Here is a 27,068-nt window from a genome sequence, read left to right as displayed (position 1 = left end):
CTCAACATAACACTCAAAACAAAACTGTGGCACTCAAAATGGAAGTGTGGCACTCAAATCATCAGCGTAACACTCAAAATGGAAGTGTGGTACTCAAATCGGAAGTGTAACACTCAAAATGCAGCACGCTTGGCTTCTGAAAACAGTTTGCAAACTGGAAAACTTACTTTCAGGTTTGCAGTGTTTGGGTTCCAAGTTGTTTCAGTACCAAGGCATTTGAGAACCAAGGTACCACTGTACTTGGTTTCTGACAACTGCCCGAGCATATATGATAATGGATTATTAATTTTAGACCATTTTAGGTAGGCTTATTTCACTTCTGTTGTGAGGAAATTCTCCTTTGCAATTATGGACAGTACTTCTGGGCTCTAACAATAGGGTAAGATTGCTCGATCGGGGACTTTCACATATTGCTCATATTGTAGTCATTAAGTCAAGGTTGGGGAAGCATTTGCAACCTGAGGACCAGATATGAAGCTGGACAGCCTTCCAGGAACTGCATTCCTGTGGATGGTAGGATAAAACCAGCCAGACAACCAACCAAAGAGAATAATGGATGGGTTGAAGCACTTGAAGACTGGACACGACCCAGCTGTTTTGCCCATTGGTAGTTAAATGCCTATTTGTAATGATGTTACCAGAGAGGGCACAGAGATGGAGAATAGGGGTATCTTACTGGTAATACACCTACATGAAACATTGAATTCTTGAAGCTTCCAGAAATATGGGCCGTAATCCCAGAGTGATTATCAGTCTCTAACCACTGTATGGCTAATTATCTCTGGCAGGGGAGTAAGACAAGAGTTTTGTTGGAGCCGCTATGAGGATGGTAAGAGCTGGGCATGTGGTGAACACTTCAAGGAGTGTTGAAAGTAGAGATTTAGATAACCAATGAAGAATCTAAGTTGGGGCTACAGACCACATCCTAGGGAGTATGAGATAAAGTTTATGAATGATGAGATATGGCCAAGCCAAGCATCATCATCATAAATATACACTGCTTACTAATCAATATAATGGTCAAGGGTGGAAGCATTCCAGAGAGTGGGTGCAACTCTGATCATTAGCCATGTTGATGGGGATGGATGAGAGTCCAACAATAGCTGGAGTGCCACAGGTTCCCCGCCAGCAGTGACTGGTAATTGATTGATTGATTATCCATTTAAAAATACATCATTCCTATCCATTCCGTATTTGCTATACTGTGAAGCTATTTTTTTGGTCCTGTCAAAAAAAATACTAAATATAGATTTGTTTACTTATAGTCAAAACAGCATTCCCCTTAGAATGAAAGTGCTTTCTAAGGTCTGTATTTTGGGTCAGTCAATATTTGTTTAACACAGCTAATATTTGGTTTCCATGAGATGGCAAACTGGAGAATTGTAGACTCGTTTGTATGTAGAAGCAACCTCATTTTTTATTGAAATAAGCCAACACGTTGAAGTGAATAGGCTTCAGAGCCTAAATTTGGGAAGCTTTGGGTCAAATCCAGTTTCTGTCACTAAGATGATAGAAATGGGGCAATTAAGATGCTACAGGAACCACATTGGATGCTGGAAATACTTTGTAAAGTTAACACCAGGTTAGAAACTTATGGATTGAGGCCAGACAAGTCAATTTAGAAATGGGGAAGGGGTGATTCTAAGCATGCTTCATGTTTACTTGTAATTGCTGGGGACAATGTTGCTACTTCACCATGTTGATATTTTCACCCCTCCCATTGCAATAATCTCCTGATCTGATGTTTTGAGAAAGGAGGTGGGGACTGCTCTTCTACTCTTCCACTCCTGACTGACTGCCTGACTGTGTGGAAAGAGTCTTATCTATGTAGTGACTAGATGGCTGAGTGGGAGATGTAACACTCATGCAAGCCAGTAGTTCTTTAGTTTGTAGTAGCTATTAGAAATAAAAGGAGTTATGCTTCACAGCTAGCTTCTGAGTTATTTATACTCTGCATGAGTCTGGTGCTCACAATGCACAGTTGTGGGTCCAGTGCACTGGGACCTGTTTTTCAGGATTGGAAGGTCTCTGAAAGTGCTCCATTCAACTAGCCCAGTCGGGGCAGAACCAGTTATTGAGCCCAGCTGCTGACATTGGTTGAAAGGCGTACTGGCACACCACCCTTTGCACAGATGTGTGTTTCTGTTTCCCCATGATTCATCCATGAAAACAGCATGAAAGAACTGTATACTGGTATAACACCCCAAATATCACCACTTTTTCTCCCATGTTTTTCCAGGTTAAGGGGGCTGCAGGTTGATTTTTTTCTAGAATCAAAAAACATGGAAATGAGCACTAAAAATTCACTATATTCCATTTGTTTTCTGGACGTGGCTTTTTCATAATGTGAAAGCACAAATGTAATGTGAAAATTAACAGGGAAGTGTCAGGGAAATGGAATATGCTGTCATGTGAATGCAACTAGAGAAGGCAAATGACTTGGCCAAGTTGTGGTTGAATGAAAGGGGCTATGACATGGGTATTACCACTCAGACCTAAAAATGAATAAGAATGACTGTGTGGCAAAGGACTTTGAGTCCTCTACACAGTGTTTCTTCTCTGGACATTCCACTTTCCTGATTTTAACTTCTGTTTATCTTGCAGAAATCAGGCTTCTGTGTTCCGTTTCAATATCACTGTTACAATGAGATGTGAGCCAGCATGCTGTGAAATGTTTTTACTAAGGAATTTTGATCAGAGAATTTGCAGAAAGCCAGTCAGAGCTCTAGGACCATGTTCTAAGCAGCCATCTCTGCTTACAGAAACTGTGATATTTCCAAAGTAACAGCAACATGGATTTATAGCCAAAGAAATTAGTTACAAACTGTGCACCATAATAATGTCTCAAGGCTATCTCTCTATGCTTGTGTCTGCATAGGACAGTGATATAAATTAAGCACTGATCAGTAAACAATACCTTTGGGCTGCATTTGTATTTCTTGGTTAAAACTCAGCATGCAAATAAAGCACAATAAATTCAGAGGCTAACATTCTGAGCACCCCGTCGTCATTGCTGTTTTGCCTTGCTGGTGACGGAAGAAACTGTGGCTCAGGGATGGGAAATACAGGGAACATCCTTGAATACACACATTTGTATGCGTGCGCCTCTACCAACAATATTTAACCAGTTGAGTAACAAAGGCTACATTTCTCTATGCATTTATTGAGGGGCAATCCCCATTGAATACAATGGTACTAACTTTGGAGTAAATATCCATAGGATTACTATGTAAATGCTTCAACAGATGCTGTTAGACTCAGCTGTGGGGTAGACATTACCATTAAATCATATTATAAATGTCTGCAAACTACAGTCGTACCTTGGAAGTCGAATGGAATCCATTTTGGAAGTCTGTTCAATTTCCAAAATGTTTGGAAACCAACGTGTGGCTTCTGATTGGCTGTAGGAAGATCCTACAACCAATCGGAAGCCGCAGAAGTCCCGTCGGATGTTCAGGTTCCAAAGAACGTTCACAAACCGGAATACTCACTTCTGGGTTTGTGGCATTCGGGAGCCAAAACATCCGAGTACCAAGGCATTCGGGATCCAAGGTATATAAAGAACACAACATGCAGTGGTAAGTTTCACACATTTTGTTAGTTATCATTCTTATTTTGGATCAGAGCTAAAGGATAAATCAGTGTGGAACCTGATGACCTCTGGGTGTTGAAGGGCTGTAACTCCTGCCATTAATAATAATGATACAGTGGTACCTTGGGTTACATACACTTCAGGTTACAGACTCCGCTAACCCAGAAATAGTACCTTGGGTTAAGAACTTTGCTTCAGGATGAGAACAGAAATCGTGATCTGGCGACGCGGTGGCAGCGGGAGGCCCCATTAGCTAAAGTGGTGCTTCAGGTTAAGAACAGTTTCAGGTTAAGAACGGACCTCCAGAGCGAATTAAGTACTTAACCCGAGGTACCACTGTAATAATAATAATAATAATAATTTATTTATACCCCACCCTTCCCGGTTTAAAAACTGGGCTCAGGGTTGCTGACAACAAATATAATACATTGATTAAAATGCGACTTAAAAACAGCATAAAACAGTATAAAATACAACATAAAATGCAGTATCAATATCAATAAAATTCAAAAATTCAGGGGTCATTTTTTTTGGGGGGGGTGGCCACTGGTATACTGGCTGATGAGACTTGGAGCCCAACAACATCTGGAGAACCACAGGTTCTTCATCCCGTAAAAAAGAGAATTTTTCTGTCCAGCATTCCTTAATTAAGCTGCAGAAATTTTTATCACTGATTTATTCACACCAGGTCAAACAGCAAACTATGTATGTGCAGCAGTACCAGATTTGCAGCAGCAAGGTTTCTTAAAATGTGAATTTAACTGGCTGAGCATTTTTAGTGAACTTCTTCATTACACTTTTCAGTAACTGTCAACAAAATCAACAGCAACAAAATGTCAAAACAACTAAAATTATCCATGAGATTACCCTCCATCTTCCTAGGATGTTTTCAGTACAGTTCTCAAGCTGCGAAAACACTGGCTCTTTGCTTTAGGCAAACCCACTGTGATAGTGTCAGCAATGTTGAGTTTGAACATGCGCATCCCAGGTAACTTTAAAATCCCTGTTCAGCCATAAAGTTCTTGGAGTCATATTCTCTCTGCATAGCCTATCATACAGGGTTGCTATAAGGATAAAACATTGAGTGCAAGCTGCTTGAGTACTTGTAGGTTGGGTAGTATAAATGTTGAATAAACTATTTTCACAAGGAAATTAACAGTAGAATGGAGATCTGCAGTGCAAGTGGATGAAATACATTCCATACTTTTTCATTATCTTGCTATTGATGAAAAACAATTCTTGCATATAAATAGGGGAAGGGAAGTTGGTGATACTTTATGCACTGCAACATTTTCAGTTCAAGGGAAATTTATTTACGGTAGATACTACCCTGAAAATCAACATCTAATTCTATTACTGTATATTTTTAATGATAATGATGATGATGATGATAATCCCACAAACCACACATAGTTGATTTAGTATACTTTGGGGGTCAACATCTGAACAGAAGCTCATTCAAAGGTTGGTTTACAGAGCATACCACTAATTCAGAAAGCAAATGGTTCAAATGTAAATTTAAGAAGGACCATTGCTTACAGCAGTGATGAATACTAAGTAACACTATTTCAAGAAGCAATCTAGGTCCCTAACCAATTTTTCTATCTTGGTTTTGTTTTCCGTCTATAGAAAATTTCTGGTTAAGTTTTCTGAGATTTCTCCTATCACCCATGTGTAAAATGAACAATCATTTAGAAGTAAAATAGGAGCTAATACCACACTGCTGGTGTTCAAAAAGATTCTGACTGCAATGTGCAAAGGATTCCTTGTAATTAGTTTTTCTTCTGCAATACGTAATGACATAAATCAGACTTTAGAGTTTATTTCTGAAACTAAAACCCATGAAGTAATATGGAAATAATATCTGCTTGCCTGATGGGATGATCCTCCCTGTTCTTCCCCTGCACATTCTTCTGAGAGTTCCTCTGATCTAAAAGAAGGAATTTAGGGGAAGTGCAATGAGAGGAATGGAAGCCCTGGTGCTACCAAGATTCTGTGTGCTGGCTTCTACTAGTTACATCTGTCCTGGAGTGTGTCAGAAGAAAATGTATTTTAAATGTATTTTGAAACAAAATACTGAGGAATTCTAAAATCCAAATTCAAGGCACAATATAGCACCATTAAGAACACAAAGATAATGGAACACCCAGAGGAAGTGTGAGTTGCAAGGGTTTCAAAGAAGCAGCTTATTGCAATATATGTGTGGAATAATGATCTGTGGCTAGAGATGTATTTTTTGTTCTGCCCTGTGTTCACCACATGCAGCGCTGTTTCCATTCCATTGCAGTTCGTCTTCCACCAAAGAAGATCTTCACTTCCCGCTGCAGCTAAATTACAGAAATTAAGTTGCCATCACATTATTCCACCCCATTTATTTCAATGCAGGGAAAATACAATGCAAAATAGTAAAAGAAGATGTAATCAATTATGCATTGTTTGCAGACACCAAGAGTGCATAAGGATTGTATTGGCTGGATTGAGTTATGTTTTGGACAATGGACGAATAAGCAAACATTGGCAATTTCCTCCCGTTGCCATTTTCATCAGAATTTTTCAGTATCCCTCACTGTAGCATAGGCTCGGCTCTATAAAAAATTGCCCTGACAATCCACAGAGCTGAGGATGCAATCTGGGCAAAGTGCTTGTCAGACCCGTGGAAGAGATGTGAGCATATGCTTAATTTCCCCCTTGAAATGCATAAAACTGACAAGCGTTTAACTTTGCCTGGGTTGTACCCTAAATTACTAATGATTACATTTGGTTTTAATGTGGAGGGCTTGTATAAGAGATATTTGCCAGTATGATGTAATGGTCAGATTAGCACTAGGGAAAGGGAACTTCAGGCACACAGTCGTGAAGCTGATTGAATGACCTTGAGCTATTCTCTCTCAGTCTAGCCTACCCCAAAGGGTTGGTGTATAGATGCTGCTTTGAGTTTACACTGGCAAAGAGGGTTTTCCTTCTATTGGAATTCTGAGCTCAGATGATGGCAATTTTCGTTTTTTTTGTCATTAATAAGGCTTTCTATAATCTGTTCTAGCTGGTGGTGTTATTGTATTTCACTCTTCATGAATATTTCTGTCAAATACCAATTGAATTTTGTCATCTTATCTTTTGTAATTAATTGCCTTGGCTGCTGTTATGGATTCTTTGCTCTTATCCATTTCAAAGCTAATAGTTCACTTCAAGTTTGACCTGCCAATGTAAGCTCTCATTTTGTTGTAATCTTGCCTTTTCCCTTTGCTCTGATAGCTGTCTTGACATTCAGGGACGTATGGAGTGGCAGCAGGAGAGCTCGGTCCCCAGAGAGGCGAGGCAGAATATGATTAACTTTACATTTTATTCCTAGGATATTAATTCAGGCTTCTCAGGTAGAACATTTTTTTTTTTTTATGTTAAAGTCATTTGCCTAGGAAGTTTTGCTAGAAGTTTTCCAGGAGGAAGGAACACAGCTGCTTTCAAGCATGCAAGGGCTGCCCTTGCATGTTTTCAAATTGCTGCTGCAAACTTCATTGGGAGTGCAGTCTGAAAGCACAGCCTCCTTTTTGTGAGCTACTTCTATGTTCACAGTTGAGAGATTTCCCCCTATTGTTTTCTTGTCTCCTGCCTGATGTTGTTTAACTCCTAGTTACAGCCTTGTTAAAGGTGTTTGACTGTGATGCTTTCACAAGGATCTTTTTAGTTCTTGGTACCATTTCAAGAACGATTTCAAGTCTCTCCTTCTTTTTGGTTTCCTCTCCCTCTAGCAATTGTTTGGGTTGTGTTCAGTCTAGCGCTAAAGCTTAGTCTCCATCAGCGCAGCAGACGTTTGAAACCAAGCTCACCACAACAGAGATTAAAGCAAAACATTTTAACAGGATGTTGACGTCAGGGGCATGGCAGAGGATGAGGTGCAGTGGTGGAGACTGCCTCCCCATCCTGACCCTTCCAGGGAGAAGGAAGAGGAAGACAGTATAAATGGACAACAGCGGTTTGTGGAAGGTCAGAGGCAGATGAGGGGGAAAGCTGGGAAATAATGGGAGAGGAGGAGCAGGCAGAGCTGGATCAGCAACTGGCTGACACATTGTCACTAGAAAGCATTCCAGACCCACCATCTCCCAGAACCCGGTGAGCCTTAAAAGTAGGAGAGCAAAGAGCTCAAAGACAGGGGACACTTAGCGGCACCCATAGAGGAGGTGATGATGGTGACGAATGAGGAAGTGGGAGAGAAAGGTGTGTGTCCACTTGGGACAATGCCCTTATCCAAGAGGTTGAGTTCTATAGCCTCTCTCTGTAAAGTTGGGGAAAAAAGGGGACTGTAAGAACCTTTTCTTGTCTTTATACTTTCCTGGGCTACCAGCCGGGAGCTGCTGGCAACACCCTGACTATTTAAAATCTAGCAAAGAAGAAGCAATGCTTTCTGGGCCGAGTTCCAAAAGGATGGGGACACCCCCCCCAAAAAAGAACAAGGTTTATTGGGCCCACAAGTCTATTAAAGCTTGAAGGCAGGTCTTCAGATGCTGGTCTTAAGGTTCAGGTGGGTTCATAGTGGTGCAGGTGGTCCTTCTATCAGCTTGGTCCCAAATCATGCAGGGCTTTAAAGGTCACCACCAGCACTTTCAGTTGAGCTCAGGATTTATATGGTGGAGTCAAGGAATGAATAGGCAGCTGATGCAGTTAGTAGAGTATCAGTGTTACAAACTGTGAAGGTCTGGCATGCACAGGTGTAACAGCAATTTCATTTCTGCATTAGCTGAAGTTTCCAAACAAAAACAGCTCCATGCATGGTGCATTGCAGTAGTCTAGCCGGGGTATGACCAGGGCATGTGTAACTGAGGCAAGGTGCAAAACCCTATGCACACTTTACAGGGCTTGTTCCCAGTGACTCCTGTTTTATACTGAACTCTGAGGTGTACGGTACACAGGGACCACATCCTCTCAACTCATCTTGATTTTGTGCTAATTGTGAGTTTTCTCCTTGAGTAAGGGAGCTCCACTAGAACAAAGTGTTTGCAAATTCCCTTTAAGAATATTTTAAATTCATAAATATGACATTGTTCATTTGTCAAGCACAGCTCTTGCATATTAATTTTTTCACACCTGCACTTTGCTGTTGAGTTAGACGTTTAATTTATATTTAGTTCCTGAAAATGGTTTTCTCCATGAGAGATAGTAATTAGTTTTGAGTGCCATAACAGTTGGGAGGGAATTTCCAAAGAATTATGAACAGTTCCTGTGGTGGAGATAGAAGTATGGACCAGATATTCCTAGGAACAGGAATATGCTAACGAATGAAAGTGTAAACAAATTAAAACGTAAGTTTCCTTATGTGATCAGCACAATGCATAAGGTATATAATCAAATGAAATGCATTGGAACTGAAGCAATGCATACTTCAGTAAAATTATTTCTGTGGTGACTCTTGGTTTCAGGCTGATCTATCATATCCTCCCCTAGTTGCCCAACACATTCTCATTGAGGTTAGATTAAAATATATCTAAATGATTGAGCTGCATTAAATTATAATCCATACTATGTGGCAGCTTTCCTTGTAATACCCTTTGGCTTAGTCATATTCCTGTTCTTTTGAAATTGACTTTACAATGTTACATCGAGATCTCATTACTGTCTTTGTGAATGATAAGTATTTCTTAGGTGTAGCTGAGCTTTCTCTAGGATGGATATCATAGTTGCATTAATAGGAACATGCATTTTACTGTAGTTGTCAGTGTAACTCTGATAGGATTCATGTGGAATTAGTCTTTAGGACTGCAACCGAAGAGTTGTTGCAAGAATGCAAGTAGAATTGAAGAGGCCATTTACTCTGTGTGTGTGTGTGTGTGTGTGTGTGCCCACCCACACACACTGACCATGGCTTGGATCCAAATTGCGCATCCTTTGGTGGGAACATCCTAACAGTCAGCTAGTGTAGATCCACTTAGTTGACACTCCCTCTGGCCAATGGAAAGGAGGCTGCTTTGCCAGTTCCCCCTCCCTCTCCAGCCCCTTGCAACCTCACAAAGTCTGCTGAGAGCATTAGGCAGCCCTCCAGAATAGTGTGGGATGGGAACTGTGGGCTACAGGGGAGAATTGCAAAAGCTGTCACTTGTGGGTTCTCCCTGCCTTTGCGGCTAGAAGAAGCCCTTCCATTCATAGATGTCAAAGTCTGGATTCAACTCAGTATTTGACTGGTCGGTTGTCCAGTTCACCCACCCTTCTCTGGAAATTGCAGAACCACAGGCTCATCCATCTTGTACAGCCTGATGTATTCCACTACTTCCAAAATAAGCAGCAAGACAGCAAGTAGCTCCAGTTCAGCTCTTTAAACTAACTGCTGGCAGAATAACCTGCGCTGAAACTTCCAAGACAGCAATGAAGCCATTAATGTGGTTGAACTTCCTACTTCGAAATGAGATTTTGTTTATACAAATGGGATCCCTGTGCAGTGTTTCTGAATTGCCCAAAGCATTATGGACAAGTTATTACATTGCTTTTCCCATGGTGCTCCAGTTTAATTAGCCATTTTCCTCGCCGTGTCAACAATCTCTCTCACACATCAGACTCTCGAGAGGCTCAGTATTTCTCGCCTGTTGCCACTCTGAAATTTAAAGTATCTTTCATCCTATTTGGCCACAAATACAAGCAGGCTGTTAATCTTTTAACAGCCCTTTGCATAGAACTATCATGCTGTCTTAGGAGCCAAAGGTAGAATGGAATAGAATTAGGTAGTGATAATAACTGGATGCTTTTTGTTGGTTACCTGAGAAAGTCTCTGACTAGTCCTTGCTTCACTAGTTGCAGGAATACTTTGTATTTGATATGCTAATTCTAGATAGTCTGGTGTAATCGTCAGAGCTGCTTGTATAGCATTAGAAAGCAAGAAAATTATCTGTAATAACCTGCATTCTCTGTCCTTTGAAGAATAGAATTGCATCACTTTGAAGCTTGGTGAATTAGTGAGCAATGCAGCATGCCTGCTTTCAACACATGGTAATGTAAATCATTTTGAAGCACTCTATGGATTATTATTATGTTCCTACTTACCTATATGAATGCGGAGTGTGTGTGTTGCACTATGTTGTAATATGAAAAATTGTAATGTCCCTTTCATGTTACCAGCATAGTTATTTGGTTCTGTTATAGCAATGGGCTGAATAAACTATTAATGCAGATGTCTTGGATGCTAGAGTTATCAGCAAATTGACATGTTCAGATCTTTCTGCATGCAACTAGTTTTGGGCAACAAAGGAAAAGCTCAATGAAAAGAACATTAATTTCCTTCCCTTGTTGTTGTTTAGTCGTTTAGTCGTGTCCGACTCTTCGTGACCCAATGGACCAGAGCACGCCAGGCACTCCTGTCTTCCACTGCTTCCCGCAGTTTGGTCAGACTCATGTTCGTAGCTTTGAGAACACTGTCCAACCATCTCGTCCTCTGTCGTCCCCTTCTCCTTGTGCCCTCCATCTTTCCCAACATCAGGGTCTTTTCCAGGGAGTCTTCTCTTCTCATGATGCATCCTAAAGAAGCGAATTTCACTGTTGCTTATGCTGAAGCTCACCGGGTTGTACCTGCCATAGAAACGTTGCAGCAAAGTGCCTTTAAAATAGCATTTTAAAATATATACTACTGGCCTTTTACTTCCAGAGACATTGTTGGATAAATGGTAGTAACAAAACCAATAAAGAGAAAAGAGGTAGGGGGAAATTCACATTTAAATTTAGTTAAGCAAGGGATGAGGGTTGTTTTATTCACAGTATTAATTGAGACTTAGCTGGAACTAGGGGCAGAGAAGCACAGATGGAACTGAGGTGATCTGACAAGCTAAGTGTCTGAGTCAATGGATAATGGGCTATAACTTAGAATTTCATTAAATAACACTCTCCCAGGTGCTTTTTAAAATAGCTTCTGGACTCTTCACTTGACCCATATTTCTTTTTTGGTGGCAGTCCATTGTCTATTGACCTTGAAGTGAACAATGCATTCCCCTTGTTATTAGCTCCATCTTCTCTGATAGTAGTGTCTCAAATAAAATGAGAAATTAATAGCTTTCCTTGCGGGGAGGGAAGGGTTGAATAATCAGTTGATATTCTCTCTAAGTCTGAGGAGTGCATCGATTATGAGTTGCATTCAACAAACTTGTGCCATTTCTGCATGAACCTTCAACTGCACAATACAATACTGCACAATGTGTTCTGCAGGGTCTACCCAACCTTCCAAAGCTGATTGGGGAGACAGGGAAAGACATAAGAAATCCTCTTGTGCAGGTAGAATTCTCTGCCCTAATGGGATAACTTCATTGGATACAAATGGTATAGTTTGCTCCTTAAAAAAAAGGTAAAGGACCCTTGATAGTTAAGTCCAGTTGCAGACGACTCTGGGGTTGCGGCACTCATCTCGCTTTATAGGCCGAGGAAGCCGCCGTTTGACCGCAGACAGTTTTTCCAGGTCTTGTGGCCAGCATGACTAAGCCACTTCTGGCGAAACCAGAACAGCACACGAAAACGCTGTTTATCTTCCTGCTGGAGCAGTACCTATTTATCTACAGTGGTACGCCGAGTAACAAACACCTCAGGTTACAGACGCTTCAGGTTACAAGCTCCGCTAACCTGGAAGAGTTTCCTCGAGTTGAGAACTTTGCCCTAGGATGAGAACAGAAATCGTGTACTAGCGGCACATCAGCAGCAAGAGGCCCCATTAGCAAAAGCACGCCTCTAGTTAAGAACATTTTCAGGTTAAGAACAGACCTCCGGAACCAATTAAGTTTGTAACTAGATGTACCACTGTACTTGCATTTTTGGTGTGCTTTTGAACTGCTAGGTTGGCAGGAGCTGGGACAGAGCAATGAGAGCTCACCCCATCGCGGGCATTCGAACCGCTGACCTGATTGGCAAGCCCAAGAGGCTCAGTGGTTTAGACCACAGTGCTATCCGCATCCCTAGTGTACTCCTAAGGACAGTACTATTCTAAGAATTCTAACTATTAGTTTTTGCACCCCTATCCCCCACCTTTGGAATTGCATGGTTGTTTTTTGTTTTCTATACACAGCTATCTAGGGAGCATTTGTGGCTTTAAAGGCAGTGCCCTGTAGATATGAATAAATCTTTTAAAGTATTTCCCCCCTGAAGTTCTTTGATGTTAGCTTATGTAAGTATCACTCTTTTATTTCATACTGGCCTATTCATTATTCACATAGTAAATATTTGATTTTCCCTAGTTGAGCTTTTCCATCTGTATACCTTGAAAATCTCTACACTTTTTTTAAAAAACCCTCTACATGAACTAACTAACTCAGGTAAAAAGCTCAGCTTTTTTATTGTCCAAGGAAAAAGATGTCTATTGAATAATGTTCTGAAAAAAATCCAATAGTTCTGACTTGTTTGAAAGCCACATATACTTGGTTAATTCTCTTCCATTTTTGGACTAGGAAGGTATAATCTAACATTCAGTTATATGTTACTCAGACTTTTTAGTCCATTGTTGCATGGTAGACTGAATATTAGACTTCTGTGCCTAATATTTCGAGATGAAGTTTGAAAGTGAGTTAAAAATGTGTTTGAGTATATTTGTGTGCTGTATTATGTTTGTGTCAGACCATTTAAGTACAGTTATTATCATGATGTAACTTTTGAAAGTGGAAAATGTCTCTCTTATGGGTTTGTTTTTATCGCTTAAATACTATAAGGAAACATTTGCTCCTTTGCTCAGTGTAAGTGAAGTCCATGGTAAAACTGTAACTACTTGTATCCAAAGCATATTATATATCAAACAAGCAAATTAAAAATAGTTTATCTCCAACCTCTCCAAACACCAGCAAAATCAAACAAACAGATAAATAAGAACATACCCTCGCAATGCTGATACAAAAACTCTGCACATACACTAAGCAAAAGAATGAAAAATCACTACCCCATTCGTTCTCCCCCCCTCCTTACAACCTCATAATGTCTGTGACAACAGGGTCTCACACCAAATGTAACTGACATGTAATAAAGACCCAATCAATTGAAAACAGAGACACTGTACCCTTGTTTAATAATAATAATAATAATAATAATAATAATAATAATAATTTATTTATATGCTGCCCATCTGGCTCAGTTTCCCCAGCCACTCTGGGCAGCTCCCAACAGATTAAAAACAGAATAAAAAAATCAAACATTAAAAACTTCCCTAAACAGGGCCGCCTTCAGATGTCTTCTAAAAGTCAGATAGTTGTTTATTTCCTTGACATCTGATGGGAGGGCATTTCACAGGACGGGTGCCACCACCAAGAAGGCTCTCTGCCTGGTTCCCTGTTACATCGCATCTCACAGTGAGGGAACCGCAACAAAAACCACAAAAATCTTTCGATTAAACAACTGTATATATATAAAAAGCTTATTTCCTTAGTTTGTCCTCAGATTCTAGCAAAGAAATCATTGCTTTTGCCTCAGTCACATTTTTGTTAGTCTGGAGAAACCAAATCAAAAGCATACTGGCTGCAGTCTTGTGAAAAGGTCAAGAAAAGCAAATGGGCTCAGGAGGGCTAAGGAATATAGCCCACCTCCCCACTTGTCCTGCAGGCACATGCCACATCACCTGTGATGCCCCCCCTTTCACCCCACCACACAAAGATGCTGCCCACCAGTGCTCAGGATGGTTTAGTGTTGAATTGGTTTTAATTTTCTGTATTATGTGGCAGAATATATGCAGTGTGCATGTACAATGACATGTTTTAGAATGAACTTTCTTTCTCGAAGCAATACCTAAAATATATGGAGCATTTAAACATTCAAAAAAATTGATTTTTGCTTTACCATTTTACCATTGATGCATCACCTCCTTAGATTTTATACATTTTGCAATTAAGTGTGAAGGTGCAGGCCAAAGTAGCGTTAAGCACCTTCTTGGTTATAAGTGCACCCACTAAATAGTTAAGACGAACCTATCTTTCCATTGGTATTAAATTGCGTTCCAAATGTGGTTTTCCAAGCAATGTCAGATTCACTGAGCTCTACATCAGTGTCACTCGAGTCAGCACACTTCAGAAGATATACAACAGATATTATCTCCAACCTTTTAAGGCTAAGTTGCATTATCCTTTGTTTTATATTTATTTGCCTCCAAGATTCATGGATTAAGGGGTTGGTATTTATTCCTTAATACTACATAGCACTTACATCTCAGGCACAAATGCAAATATAAATGTAGAAGTTATCTCATAAAAACCACCAGTCATTCCTAGACAAACACTTAATCTACTCTGCATTCTATTGCTCTATTTTTCATCTTGTGCCAGTATACTCATTGCCACAGTTGCAGTCGCAGGTGAATTATTGCACAAATTCGGTTGCTCTGGATATGTGTGTAGGAGCACAGAACCAGAGGTGGGTTGCACCAACACCCCACTTTGTCTCACCTCCCCCCCCCCCAATTGCAATACTTTCTGCCTGCCTAGTTGCTTTCATGTCAGCAAATGACACACACACTACAAGATGCCGTAAGGAGAAAATATATGGACTTGCGAAGAAGAGATGGCCAAAAAAATCTACAGTGGTGCCTCGCAAGACGAAATTAATTCGTTCTGTGAGTTTTTTCGTCTTGTGAATTTTTCGTCTTGCGAAGCACGGTTTCCCATAGGAATGCATTGACGGTTTTAAGAAAAAGGCACAAGACGTTTTCGTCTTGCGAAGGAAGCCCATAGGGAAATTCGTCTTGCGAAGCAACTCAAAAAACAAAAAACTCTTTCGTCTTGCGAGTTTTTCGTCTTGCGAGGCATTCGTCTTGCGAGGTACCACTGTACTTTGAAATATCCCATGCTGCACAATAATATGAAACCACTGGGCGGGGTGTTTCTTGGGAGGCATGATAACGATCTTTAAGTAAGGATTATTCTCAAGAGTAAATGAGTAACTGACATTGCTTAGTTTCCTGTGAGCTCTTCTTACAGTAATGTTTGATAGTATGGATACTCGAGTCCAAAAAACATGTGCTGCTTATCAAGCATAATAGCTGCTTGAGTATATTGAGTAAATGGCCTCGGTCCAGTATACCTGAAGGAGTATCTCCACCCCCATCATTCAGCCCAGACACTGAGGTCCAGCACCGAGGGCCTTCTGGCAGTTCCCTCACTGCGAGAAGTGAGATTACAGGGAACCAGGCAGAGGGCCTTCTCGGTAGTGGCACCCACCCTGTGGAACACCCTCCCATCAGATGTCAAGGAAATAAACAACTATCTGACTTTTAGAAGACATCTGAAGGCAGCCTTGTTTAGGGAAGTTTTTAATGTTTGATGTTTTATCGTGTTTTTAGTCTTCTGTTGGGAGCTGCCCAGAGTGGCTGGGGAAACCCAGCCAGATGGGCGGGGTATAAATAATAAAATTATTATTATTATTATTACTTTTGGAGGGGAGGCAGATTGCACTGTGTGAGAGAGAGGGGGGGGAGAGAGAGAGAGAGAGAGAGATTAGCACTGGCTCAAGATCCTATTTCTGTACATTTTTAAAGAGGGAATACAGGAACAGATTTTTGCATGAACGCTTCATAGCCAGAACATGTATTTTGTATTTGAGCATCCATATGAGAAGGCACAAAAATTCAATGAGAGGCAAGTCTAAGATTTCTAAAGTTATCTCTGCTAGATAGAGGGGAGCAGGTGTTTCCTTTTTCAAGGTAAGAGGCTGCAATGAAGCCATGCCTTAGCATAGAATGAATAGGTCAGTATGATACTATCTGATCATGTGGCTGACCTTCGACTTCTACCCTGAGGTAAAATTATTCTACCTTGTTTCTACTGCATTTTTATGTTCAGGTTGTTTTACATCAAAAACATACAATATTTATGCCTTTTTTCTTTTCTTTTTAAGCTGAAGCCTGGAGAAACTGCCTCATCTTGTGGAGTTTTTGATTTGGGTTTCAGGACTTATTCAACTAGAAATTAAGATGTAAATCGTGTATCGTAGTTATGAAATTGAAATGCCTAACCCTTAAGACTTAAAGCAAAGGAAGAGTGCTTTAAAATCAGTGCGGTGGAAATAGAGAGTAGAAGGTGTATATTGTTCTGTATCAAAATGTTATTAAAGTGTTGAAACTTTTGAAATGCATTTTTTTCTTAAAGAAAAAGTATATTTTAAAAATTTCTGCCAGAATTACAGGCCGGTATATTTAATTTATCAGAGTTCTCTTATACTTAAACAGATTGTTCCTATTCCTGTTTGTGTGTGCAGTGCTGGGGAAGGAAGAAAATGAAATTTCACATGTGTGCCCCCATGCAAATGCAACTGGGCAGGACAGGCTAGGAACTTAAATGGGTGTAATTTGTCAGTTTGCATTTCTTAGTGCAGAAAGTATTGATCTGGTGTGTAGAGATCTTTCCTATTCTACTTAATTCAAGAAGCTTCTAGAAGCTTCTCTCTGGGAAAGAAGAAACAAGCAAAAGGTTCATGGTGTTTGGGTTATTCCTTCAGAGAAACTGAGTACAGCTGGTTTAAACTGATTCTGTAGTCTCTTTCTGTCAAGGTCATGCTGATTATGAAAGTAGGGCCAGAAGGAGCCTGGGTTTCACTTTCACTTTCTATTCCTTCTGGTGTGGTGTTCTTTATATAGTACAGTGGTATCTCGGGTTACAAACACCTCGCGTTACAAACACTTTGGGTTACAGACTCCACTAACCTGGAAGTAGTACCTCAGGTTAAGAACTTTACCTCAGGATGAGAACAGAAATTGTGTGAGGGCAGCGCGGCGGCAGCAGGAGGCCCCATTAGCTAAAATGGTTCCTCAGATTAAGAACGGACCTCTGGAACGAATTACATATGTAACCAGAGGTGCCACTGTATGCTTAGTATTAAGGTTTTAGTCTTATTTTAAGTTATTGTAAGTTTAAGTTAAGTCTACTGCAACTGGATTTCTTATGGACAGTGCCAATCGTGAATGTATTGGATTTGTGACCATTATGCCCATTTGTCTTCAGTAGCAGTAAAGCTCTGCTGGGTGAAATATCAATTGCCTCTGGTCTATTTTGGGGGGATCCTGCAACGTGTTTTAAGTTTTTACTCTGCTAACTATACCTTGGAATCCGCTCTGGATTAATATTGAGTAGAATTCCATGGCAGCAATTACCTCCTTATTATTGTGAACTTAATAGTATTACCCCTGAACGTAAGCTAAATGGCCAAATCTTATGAAGCTCTTTCACTGAGGGTTATGAGATACTTCACTATGGGAGAAATAGGCTGAGGTATGGATGAGGATTATACCGAGTCACACATTTTGGAGAGCTGCTACCAATTGGTGTAGACCAGGTGGCGCTGTGGGTTAAATCACAGAGCCCAGGACTTGCTGATCAGAAGGTGGGTGGTTCGAATCCCTGCGACGGGGTGAGCTCCCGTTGCTTGGTCCCTGCTCCTGCCAACCTAGCAGTTCGAAAGCATGTCAAAGTGCAAGTAGATAAATAGGTACCGCTCCAGCAGGAAGGTAAACAGTGTTTCCGTGTGCTGCTCTGGTTTGCCAGAAGCGGCTTAGTCATGCTGGCCACATGACCCGGAAGCTGTACACCGGCTCCCTCGGCAAATAAAGCGAGATGAGCGCCGCAACCCCAGAGTCGGCTACGACTGGACCTAATGGTCAGGGGTCCTTTTACCTTTACCTTACAGGCAGAGGCAAACTCGGCCCTCCAGATGTTTTGTGACTACAACTCCCATGATCCCTAGCTAAGAGGACCCGTGATCAGGGATGATGGGAATTGTAGTCCCAAAACATCTGAAGGGCTGAGTTTGCCTATGCCTGGTGTAGACTAACCTGCTGTCCTCTGCAGGGTATCTTGAAGACTAGCTCTGCTGTATACGAAACTGAGCTAGATAGGAAGACTTATATGGTACAAGGCAACTTCCTTTTTGTACATTCAAAAAGTGCTCACCATCTCTGGATAGCAGGGTTGGGAAGGATGCCTAATAGAGATATTAGGCAGCTACTACCACCTGAGTAGGCAATGCAGGGCTATATTTGCCAATGATACAAATCAATACAAGGCAGATCCATATCCTTGACAGGCAATATTCTGCTTCTATCAAAGTTGCAATGATGCTTTTGATCATTTAACTGGATTTGGAGGCTCCATATATCAAGCCTGCAGTGTCACATCCAGATTGATTTAAGGGCATGTTTGCTCAATGAATATTAGCACTGAAGTTTCCCCCCCTGTCTGCATCAGATTGCAAAAAATGGAGTTTGTCAAGAGCCGGCAGGCAACAATACGTGACTGATGTACTGCATTTGGCTTGGTAGGTCGCTCACTGGGCAGACCCGACTTGTAATGTGATTTGTCAATCAAAGCTGGGCCTTCTGGAGCTTGGTTTGATTGGATCTAGTTTGTGAACCCAAAAACACACAAATGAAAAATAAGTTGCATTGGATGGAATTTGCATATTAAACATCATCAGCGTTGTGGCTGTGATTGCATACACACAGCATATTGTTCTAGTATCAAAATGGAGACTGAGTAGTTGTTTTGTCCAAACACAGTCTGGATCTTTTTCATATTGCTTGCCCCTGAAATGCATTTCTTGAGAAACTGGGTTCATTCCTGAAATATACTCAGAGTCCTGCAGTGATTTCATGCTCTTTATTGCAGCTTGTAAAACAGTGATTGAATTTTCCCCAAAACCTCCGGCTTTTATATACATTCTTTACACAATGAGTCCCGTCTGACTGACTGATTCTGCATCCATCCTGGAGCCTGATTGGGCTGCTACTGCAGGCCAATCAGTTGTTGCATTCTATGATCCTACCAGCCTAATAGGCCGGTTAACTTCCTCCTGGGGTCTGATTGGGCTGCCGCTGCAAGCCAATCAGTTGTTGCATTCTAGGATCCTACTTGCCTATTGTTCTAGGATCCAAACTTGTTGTTGTTTAGTCGTTTAGTCGTGTCCCTTGTTGTTGTTGTTGTTGTTGTTGTTGTTTAGTCATTTAGTCATGTCCGACTCTTCGTGACCCCTTGGACCAGAGCACGCCAGGCACTCCTGTCCTCCACTGCCCCCCGCAGTCCGGTCAAACTCATGCTGGTAGCCTCAAGAACACTGTCCAACCATCTCATCCTCTGTCGTCCCCTTCTTCTTGTGCCCTCAATCTTTCCCAAAATCAGGGTCTTTTCCAGGGAGTCTTCTCTTCTCATGAGGTGGCCAAAGTATTGTAGCCTCAGCTTCACGATCTGTCCTTCCAGCGAGCACTCAGGGCTGATTTCCTTCAGAATGGAGAGGTTTGATCTTCTTGCAGTCCATGGGACTCTCAAGAGTCTCCTCCAGCACCATAATTCAAAAGCATCAATTCTTCGGCGATCAGCCTTCTTTATGGTCCAGCTCTCACTTCCATACATCACTACTGGGAAAACCATAGCTTTAACTATACGGACCTTTGTTGGCAAGGTGATGTCTCTGCTTTTTAAGATGCTGTCTAGGTTTGTCATTGCTTTCCTCCCAAGAAGCAGGCGTCTTTTAATTTCGTGACTGCTGTCACCACCTGCAGGGCAGGATCCAAGCTTAGTACATAACATTTTCAAAAATAAAAGCTTGTTTCAGATTGACTCTGAATTATGCTGTGCGTCCATCTGGAAGCAGATGCAGGTGATTTTGGCAATGGAGATGGTGGTAAATCCCCATTTGCCCAGTGATGTTATGGGTGAGGGCATATACTAAGATTGAGATTTCCAATTCCTCCTTCATTCAGCTGGGGTATTTTCAGGGAAGAAAAGGCATGGAAAAGGGGAGTGTTTTCAAATGAGTGTCAGGTAACCTCACTCACTGTTGTGGATGGCAGGGTCTTGAATGAATCTAGATTGTAAGTGGCATGTTGAGAATTAGCATGAACAATTGCAGGTGGAAAAAATATACACTTTTGTGCTACAGAAGGCTTAGCACGTGTTAAACTGCTGTGGTCCTTGATCACATGTACTACTTGCAGACTTAACCCAGAATACTTGTTGCTTATTTCTGTTATTTCCACTCCTCCTCCCAATAAAATGAATTTTAAGTGATTTCATAAGACATAATCAGTGCAACCTTAACAATGGCTCTGTTGTACCCTTCTGTTGTACCCTTCACCCGCCAGTCGGTTTAATCCTGCCCCTTTACTTTCTGGGGTAAAATCCTAAAAAAAGCTCAACAACTTCAATCCTAATAAAAGGTCATGTGTATGTTCACTTCATCAAATCTGGTCCTCTTTGAAAAAAGTTTGGACACCCCTGCTTTAGACATTTCAGTTCATGCAAATAGTGTCAACGCTTACCAATGGTTAGAAATTGGAACAAATGCCACACGCACCTGTCAAAAATAACTGTTTGAAGGTATCATATCAGTTATCTCAAAAAGGCATTGTGTTAACGAAAACCACATTTTTGGACTTTGGTATGCAAAAAAGGCTTTAGTAGGTGACCTTTATAACCTGACATACTGTAGTAATTTATGAACGGGTGTGAACTGTACACTGTGGCAAACTATAAATATGTGAGTTTTGAATTTAATTATGGAAATTAAGTTAAATTAGAGGATGCAGTAGTGAAAACAAAACAGATGCGACACATAGAACAATAACTAAAAACAATGGGGAGGGAATCCACTTATCTATAATTCTCACATCTTCTGATTTGGGAAATGCATCTAGGAAGTGGTCTGTTTAGAAGAAAAAATTGTGAAATATATGTACAGCCATATTTTTCTGCAATTGCATAAGAAACTACAGTGACCCTGAGAACTTGAAATGTAATCCTTTTCCTATGCTCTGAGAGAATATGAAAGAGCTGAGAAATGAGAGGGGGGGGGGACTTTAAACGTTCCCCTTTCTTTGTACTCAAATAGCTGTAAACCAATCTTTAATCTTTTTAATATTTTCTTTCTTTTCTTCTTTTAAAAAAAGACTTGGTTAACATTCTCTGCGGAGATGGAAAACAGCAAAAGGATAATTGCTTGAAATTATTTGCACATACATTTTGACTTTCTCTGGCAGTTTTTTCTGAGCATCCCTCCCCCCCTTTCCCCATGTTGCCTATTTTTCAGCCAGCTTAGCAAAAGAATTTGGCCACAATCACCTGGGATGCTTCACCTTCTTGGAGGGGAGTCATGCAAGAGTATGTGCTCTGAATGCACAGTATCCCAGTCTTAGCTCCTGCTATCTCCAGCCAAAAAAATTTTAGCAGCAGGGAATGTGCAATTGTTCTGCCTAAAATCAGGGACAGATTCTGCCCTTCGGATGACACAGTACTGGGCTAGGTGGTTTAAAAGGATCACTTGGGATATGGAAGCATAGAAAAAGAAAGAAAAGCCTCAAAAAGATGCCTAAAGTAGGAATGTATAGAAGATACAATAGGCTTAGCATATTTTGGTGGAAGCAACAGAGGTGAGTATTTGAGGGGAGGGAGGGAGAGAGCCTGTGATCAGTAATGGACTGAACGAGGGTGAAGAATTGAAACTTAATCCAGACAAGACAGAGGTGCTCTTTTTGGTCAGCTGGAAGCAGAACAGGGAATAGGGAATTAGCCTTTGCTGGATGAGGTAGCAGTCTCCCTGAAGTCACAAGTTTTGGGCATTCTCCTGGTTTCTGAGGAATTTAAATAAGGACACAGAATATTATTTTTACATTAAACAGAATTCAGAACACACAGAACCACTATTCTATGAAACCGCATGTTCAGTTTTTATGCCTTATACCAGCCACCCCCCAACCTGATGCCCTCCAAACATTCTTGGACTCCAGCTCCCATCATCACTAACCATTGGGCATGCTGGCCAGGCCTGGTGGAATATGTAGTCCAACAACACCTGGAGGGCACCAAGCTATGGAAGCCTTCCTTGAACATTTGAGCGAAGGCAAAGATGATGGCGAGCGGGCTTGCCTTTCCTTTACCCCCACCCACCCCCCAGTTTTTTATTACAATTTGTGTTTGGTTTCCGTGCAGGTGGTTGACCAGATTGACACCCTGACTTCTGACTTGCAGCTGGAGGATGAGATGACAGACAGCTCAAAAACGGACACGTTGAACAGCAGCTCAAGTAGCACAACAGCATCCAGTTTGGAGAAAGTCAAAGTCCGAGCCAACGCGCCGCTCATCAAGCCCCCGGCCCACCCGTCTGCCATTCTCACCGTGCTGCGGAAGCCGAACCCACCGCCCCCTCCTCCGCGGCTGACTCCAGTCCGGTGCGAAGACCCTCATAGGCCAGTCATCCCTGCCAACCCTGTAAAGACTAATGGGACTCTACTACGAAACGGAGGCTTGCCGGGTGGACCGAATAAAATTCCCAATGGGGATATATGTTGTATACCGAATAGTAACTTGGACAAAGTCCCGATGCAGCCTCTGATGCACAGGTCTGAGAAAGACAGGTGCCCGCAGCCTGGAACGCGGGAACGGGTACGATTTAATGAAAAAGTCCAGTACCATGGCTATTGTGCAGACTGCGACGTTCGGTATAATATTAAAAACAGGGAGGTTCACTTGCACAGCGAACCTGCCCACACGCTGGGAAAGCTTCCTCACCAATGCCCTCCCTTGCCACCACCACCTCCTCCGCTTCCTCCTTTTCCGTTAGAAAATGGAGGGGTGGGACTAAGCCCCAGTAGTAGCTTTCCTCCTCTCAGACCTGCAACTGTGCCTCCACAAACTGCACCAAAACCCCAGAAGACCATCTTGAGGAAATCGACCACTACAACAGTGTGATGTATCCCACTTGGAAAACTCTCTTGTTTTTTTCCTTATGTATAAAACATGAAAAAGGTAATGAGCACTTTCTACTCAAGCAATAAAAAGCCCAAATATATTACACCCTTTCTTCGATGAAGTGGCATAAAAATCACATGGTGAGTACAGATAAAGCTGGTGTCCGATCCACAAACACATTTCATGGTTAAAAATTATAATTATCAATGTGTAGGTAATCGCTGGTATTATTATTATTATTATTATTTACAGAGGAACTGCTTTAGGTGTGGCCTGAAGAGGCAATTAAATGTTCATTTGGGAAACCATAGATGTGCAGTAGCAATTAATAGTGAAGTCAAATGTGGTTTGGAAAATACAATAATTTGCACTGCCCAGTAGGTTTTACAGCACTGGCAGTGACCATTTTGTGTGGAGGTTCTGTTCCTGACCACCGCATGTGTTGGCAGAAAGCCCGCTCCGCCCCATTACACCCCCCCATTTTGCCCCCATTCTTCCTCTTCAGAGTCCCTAAAACCTATGCATCACCGGTCGCACTTCAATTGGGCATGCCTAAAATGCTCACCAGGGACGCGGGTGGCGCTGTGGGTAAAACATCAGTGCTTAGGACTTGCTGATCACATGGTCAGTGGTTTGAATCCCCATGGCAGGGTGCGCTCCCGTCGCTCGGTCCCAGCGCCTGCCAACCTAGCAGTTTGAAAGCACCCCCGGGTGAAAGTAGATAAATAGGGACCGCTTACTAGCGGGAAGGTAAACGGTGTTCCGTGTGCTGCGCTGGCTCGCCAGATGCAGCTTGTCATGCTGGCCACGTGACCCGGAAGTGTCTGCGGACAGCGCTGGCTCCCGGCCTCTAGAGTGAGATGAGCGCACAACCCTAGAGTCTGTCAAGACTGGCCCGTACGGGCAGGGGTACCTTTACCTTTAAAATGCTCACCAACTCTATGTGACTCTTTCGAAATGCATTTTCTAGGAATATATGATTACACAGAATGATCTGAAACGGCGGAGATCTTGGATCAATAGGGAATTTGTAATGGAAGCAAAAACAACAACAAAAAAAAAACCTGTCCTAGATTATTATACTGCATGCCCTTTTTGCCCCAAGAAAATGCAGGTTGTTATTTGACAACGCAAATGTTCTTCATGAGCACTTCAAAGTGCCCCAAAGTAGCAAAAAAGGTAAAGGACCCCATGGCAGTAAAGTCCAGTCAAAGGCGGCACTTTTCTCACTTTTCAGGCTGAGGGAGGCGGCTTTTCTCCACAGACAGCTTTCCAGGTCATGTGGCCAGCATGACTAAACCGCTTCTGGCGTAACAGGACACTGTGATGGAAGCCAGATTGCATGGAAACACTGTTTACCTTCCCGTCGCAGTGGTACCTATTTATCTGTTCGCAGTGGCATGCTTTCGAACTGCTAGGTTGGCAGGAGCTGGGACAGAGCAACGTGAGCTTACCCCGTTGTGGGGATTCGAACCACCGACCTTCTGATCGGCAAACCCAAGTGGCTCTGTGGTTTAGACCACAGTGCTAGCCGCATCCCTAGTGTACTCCTAAGGGCAGTACTATTCCGTCAAGAGAAAATGTGGCAGGAACACTTTTCTCAGCATCTATTTCCTCCCCCACGCCACGCCACCCACCAAAAATGGATCAAATGTTATTTGTTAATGATAGGTCATATGCTAAGTCATATTCAGTTTCTTGCTCATGTTTTCCTTCTGTGAAACAATAATCCTGTTGACAGCAGTAGGAATTTTTGCAGAGGTTATCGGGTCAGGTGCTGAAGCAATTGAAGAATTCTTTGAAAAGATTGAAAACTTCCCAGAAACAAAATATTAGCATTCACAGACTCACACTTTCTCTATCACTGCCCCTTGTTTATATTTGGTTGAATGGCTGTTATTGGGGGAAATCGTTTGATGTTTAAAAATGGTTGCAGAGTCAATAATACTTACTTTAAGTATGAAGGTTATGAGGCAAAGGTGATTGATCAATCAGTGAAGTGTTCCAGCAGTGAGCCTTTTGTTTAGAAACGTGCTTGCAATTTTTGATGAATTATACAGAGCATCCTAGGAATTGGTTATACACAATTTGGCCATCATTGAAGGCTGATACATCCCAAAGGTTTAACTTGAAAATCAGTTGAAGGAGGTTAGCATTGGTCTGCTCTTGGAAAGTAAAAGTTTAGTTACCGTATTTTTCACTCTATAAGACGCACCAGACCACAAGACGCACCTAGTTTTTGGAGGAGGAAAACAAGGGAAAAAAATATTCTGAATCTCAGAAGCCAGAACAGCAAGAGGGATCGCTGCGCAGTGAAAGCAGCAATCCCTCTTGCTGTTCTGGCTTCTGGGATAGCTGCACAGCCTGCATTTGCTCCATAAGATGCACACACATTTCCCCTTACTTTTTAGGAGGGAAAAAGTGAGTCTTATAGAGCAAAAAATACGGTATTTCATTAGCTTGAATTCTAGCTTGTGTGAGCACATGGACTTTTGCACTTCTCCCTTTCATGCAACTGACACCTGTTGAAATTCTCTTTTTCGCACAACTATTCAAGGTACAGCAGCCCTGTCTTCTTTTTCACCTGGCCCAGAATGGGGAGTGATCAGACATCAACACACCCCTTTTTGCTAATGGACGTACAGTCCACTTCTGCAATAGGGCACCTTTACATCCAAGCCATTACAGTTGCAATCTTTAATAATACAGTGGTGCCTCGCAAGACGGAATTAATTCGTTCTGCGAGTTTTTCGTTATGCGAGTTTTTTCGTCTTGCGAAGCACCACTGTGTATTGACGGTTTCCCATAGGAATGCATTGGCGGTTTTAAAAAAAAGGCACAAGACGTTTCGTCTTGCGAAGCAAGCCCACAGGGAAATCCGTCTTGTGAAGCAACTCAGAAAACGAAAAACTCTTTCGTCTTGCGAGTTTTTCGTCTTCCGAGGCATTCGTCTTGCGAGGTACCACTGTAATAAAAAATATTAAACCGAAACAGTGATTCCACTGTTATCTGTTCTTTGCAACCTTGGTCCAACTATTAATCCAAACAATGATACAATGATAACCAGGCCACAATCAGGCTAAGTCAAAGCACTGTTAAGACCAATTGATTTCAACGTTGTGGGGGGGGGGGGAGATGAGCACTTGCTTACTATAGGAATGTTTAGAACACAGACCAGCCAAAAGCATTTGCATTCAAAATGCTTAGTGCAAAGGAAAGTTACATTTTATTGAGGTGAAATGTTTCGGCTGACTACAGTACTTATTACTTTATACAGTCATACCTTGGATCCTGAACGCCTTGCGAGTCAAACGTTTTGGCTCCTGAACGCCGCAAACCTGGAAGTGAGTGTTCCGGTTTGTGAACATTCTTTGGAAGCTGAACGTCTGGCGAGGCTTCTGCTGCTTCTGATTAGCTGCAGGAGCTTCCTGCAGCCAATCGGAAGTCGCACTTTGGTTTCTGAACGTTTTGGAAGTTGAACAGACTTCTGGAATGGATTCCGATTCGACTTCCAAGATATGACTGTTTAATCCTCAGTCGCTAAAGCAAGTCATGCATGCTTTTGTAGGGGAGACCAAGTTGTTCACCCAACCTGCCACTAAAAACTTACTTAGGTTGCAGAATTGCAGGCACTCACCTGAGAGTAAGTCCCATTCAGCCGGGCTTACATCTAAGTAGACATGCACAGGATTTCATTGGTAAACTCTTAGGATCAAATGCACATAGCTGTGTCAATGAACTAATTTGGGAATGCACAAAAACAAAACCCAACAACTCTTGGAGAGATCATGTTCTAGCGCTATTGCTAGTTCAGTGAT

The 27,068-nt window shown here is 41.8% G+C and overlaps 1 protein-coding gene across 3 annotated transcripts in view; it reads left to right on the top strand.

Annotated features, from left to right (window-relative positions):
* Positions 1-27,068, top strand: part of PRR16 (proline rich 16) — a 131,129-nt gene that overhangs the window by 71,122 nt on the left and 32,939 nt on the right. For 2 of the 3 annotated variants that reach the window (XM_083404322.1, XM_083404324.1), the window contains exon 2: positions 22,492-23,390. In XM_083404322.1, the coding sequence (XP_083260448.1) occupies positions 22,492-23,250 (759 nt within the window). In that variant the 3' untranslated portion in view covers positions 23,251-23,390. The remainder of the gene's footprint in view (positions 1-22,491; positions 23,391-27,068) is intronic. The other variant, XM_083404323.1, reaches the window with a different exon arrangement.

This window comes from Podarcis tiliguerta (assembly GCF_965153285.1).
Source record: "Podarcis tiliguerta genome assembly, chromosome: 11".
NCBI classification, from domain to species: Eukaryota; Metazoa; Chordata; class Lepidosauria; order Squamata; family Lacertidae; genus Podarcis; species Podarcis tiliguerta.
Note: the sequence above shows the minus strand (reverse complement) of the source record. Positions and strands in the feature narration are given on the sequence as shown.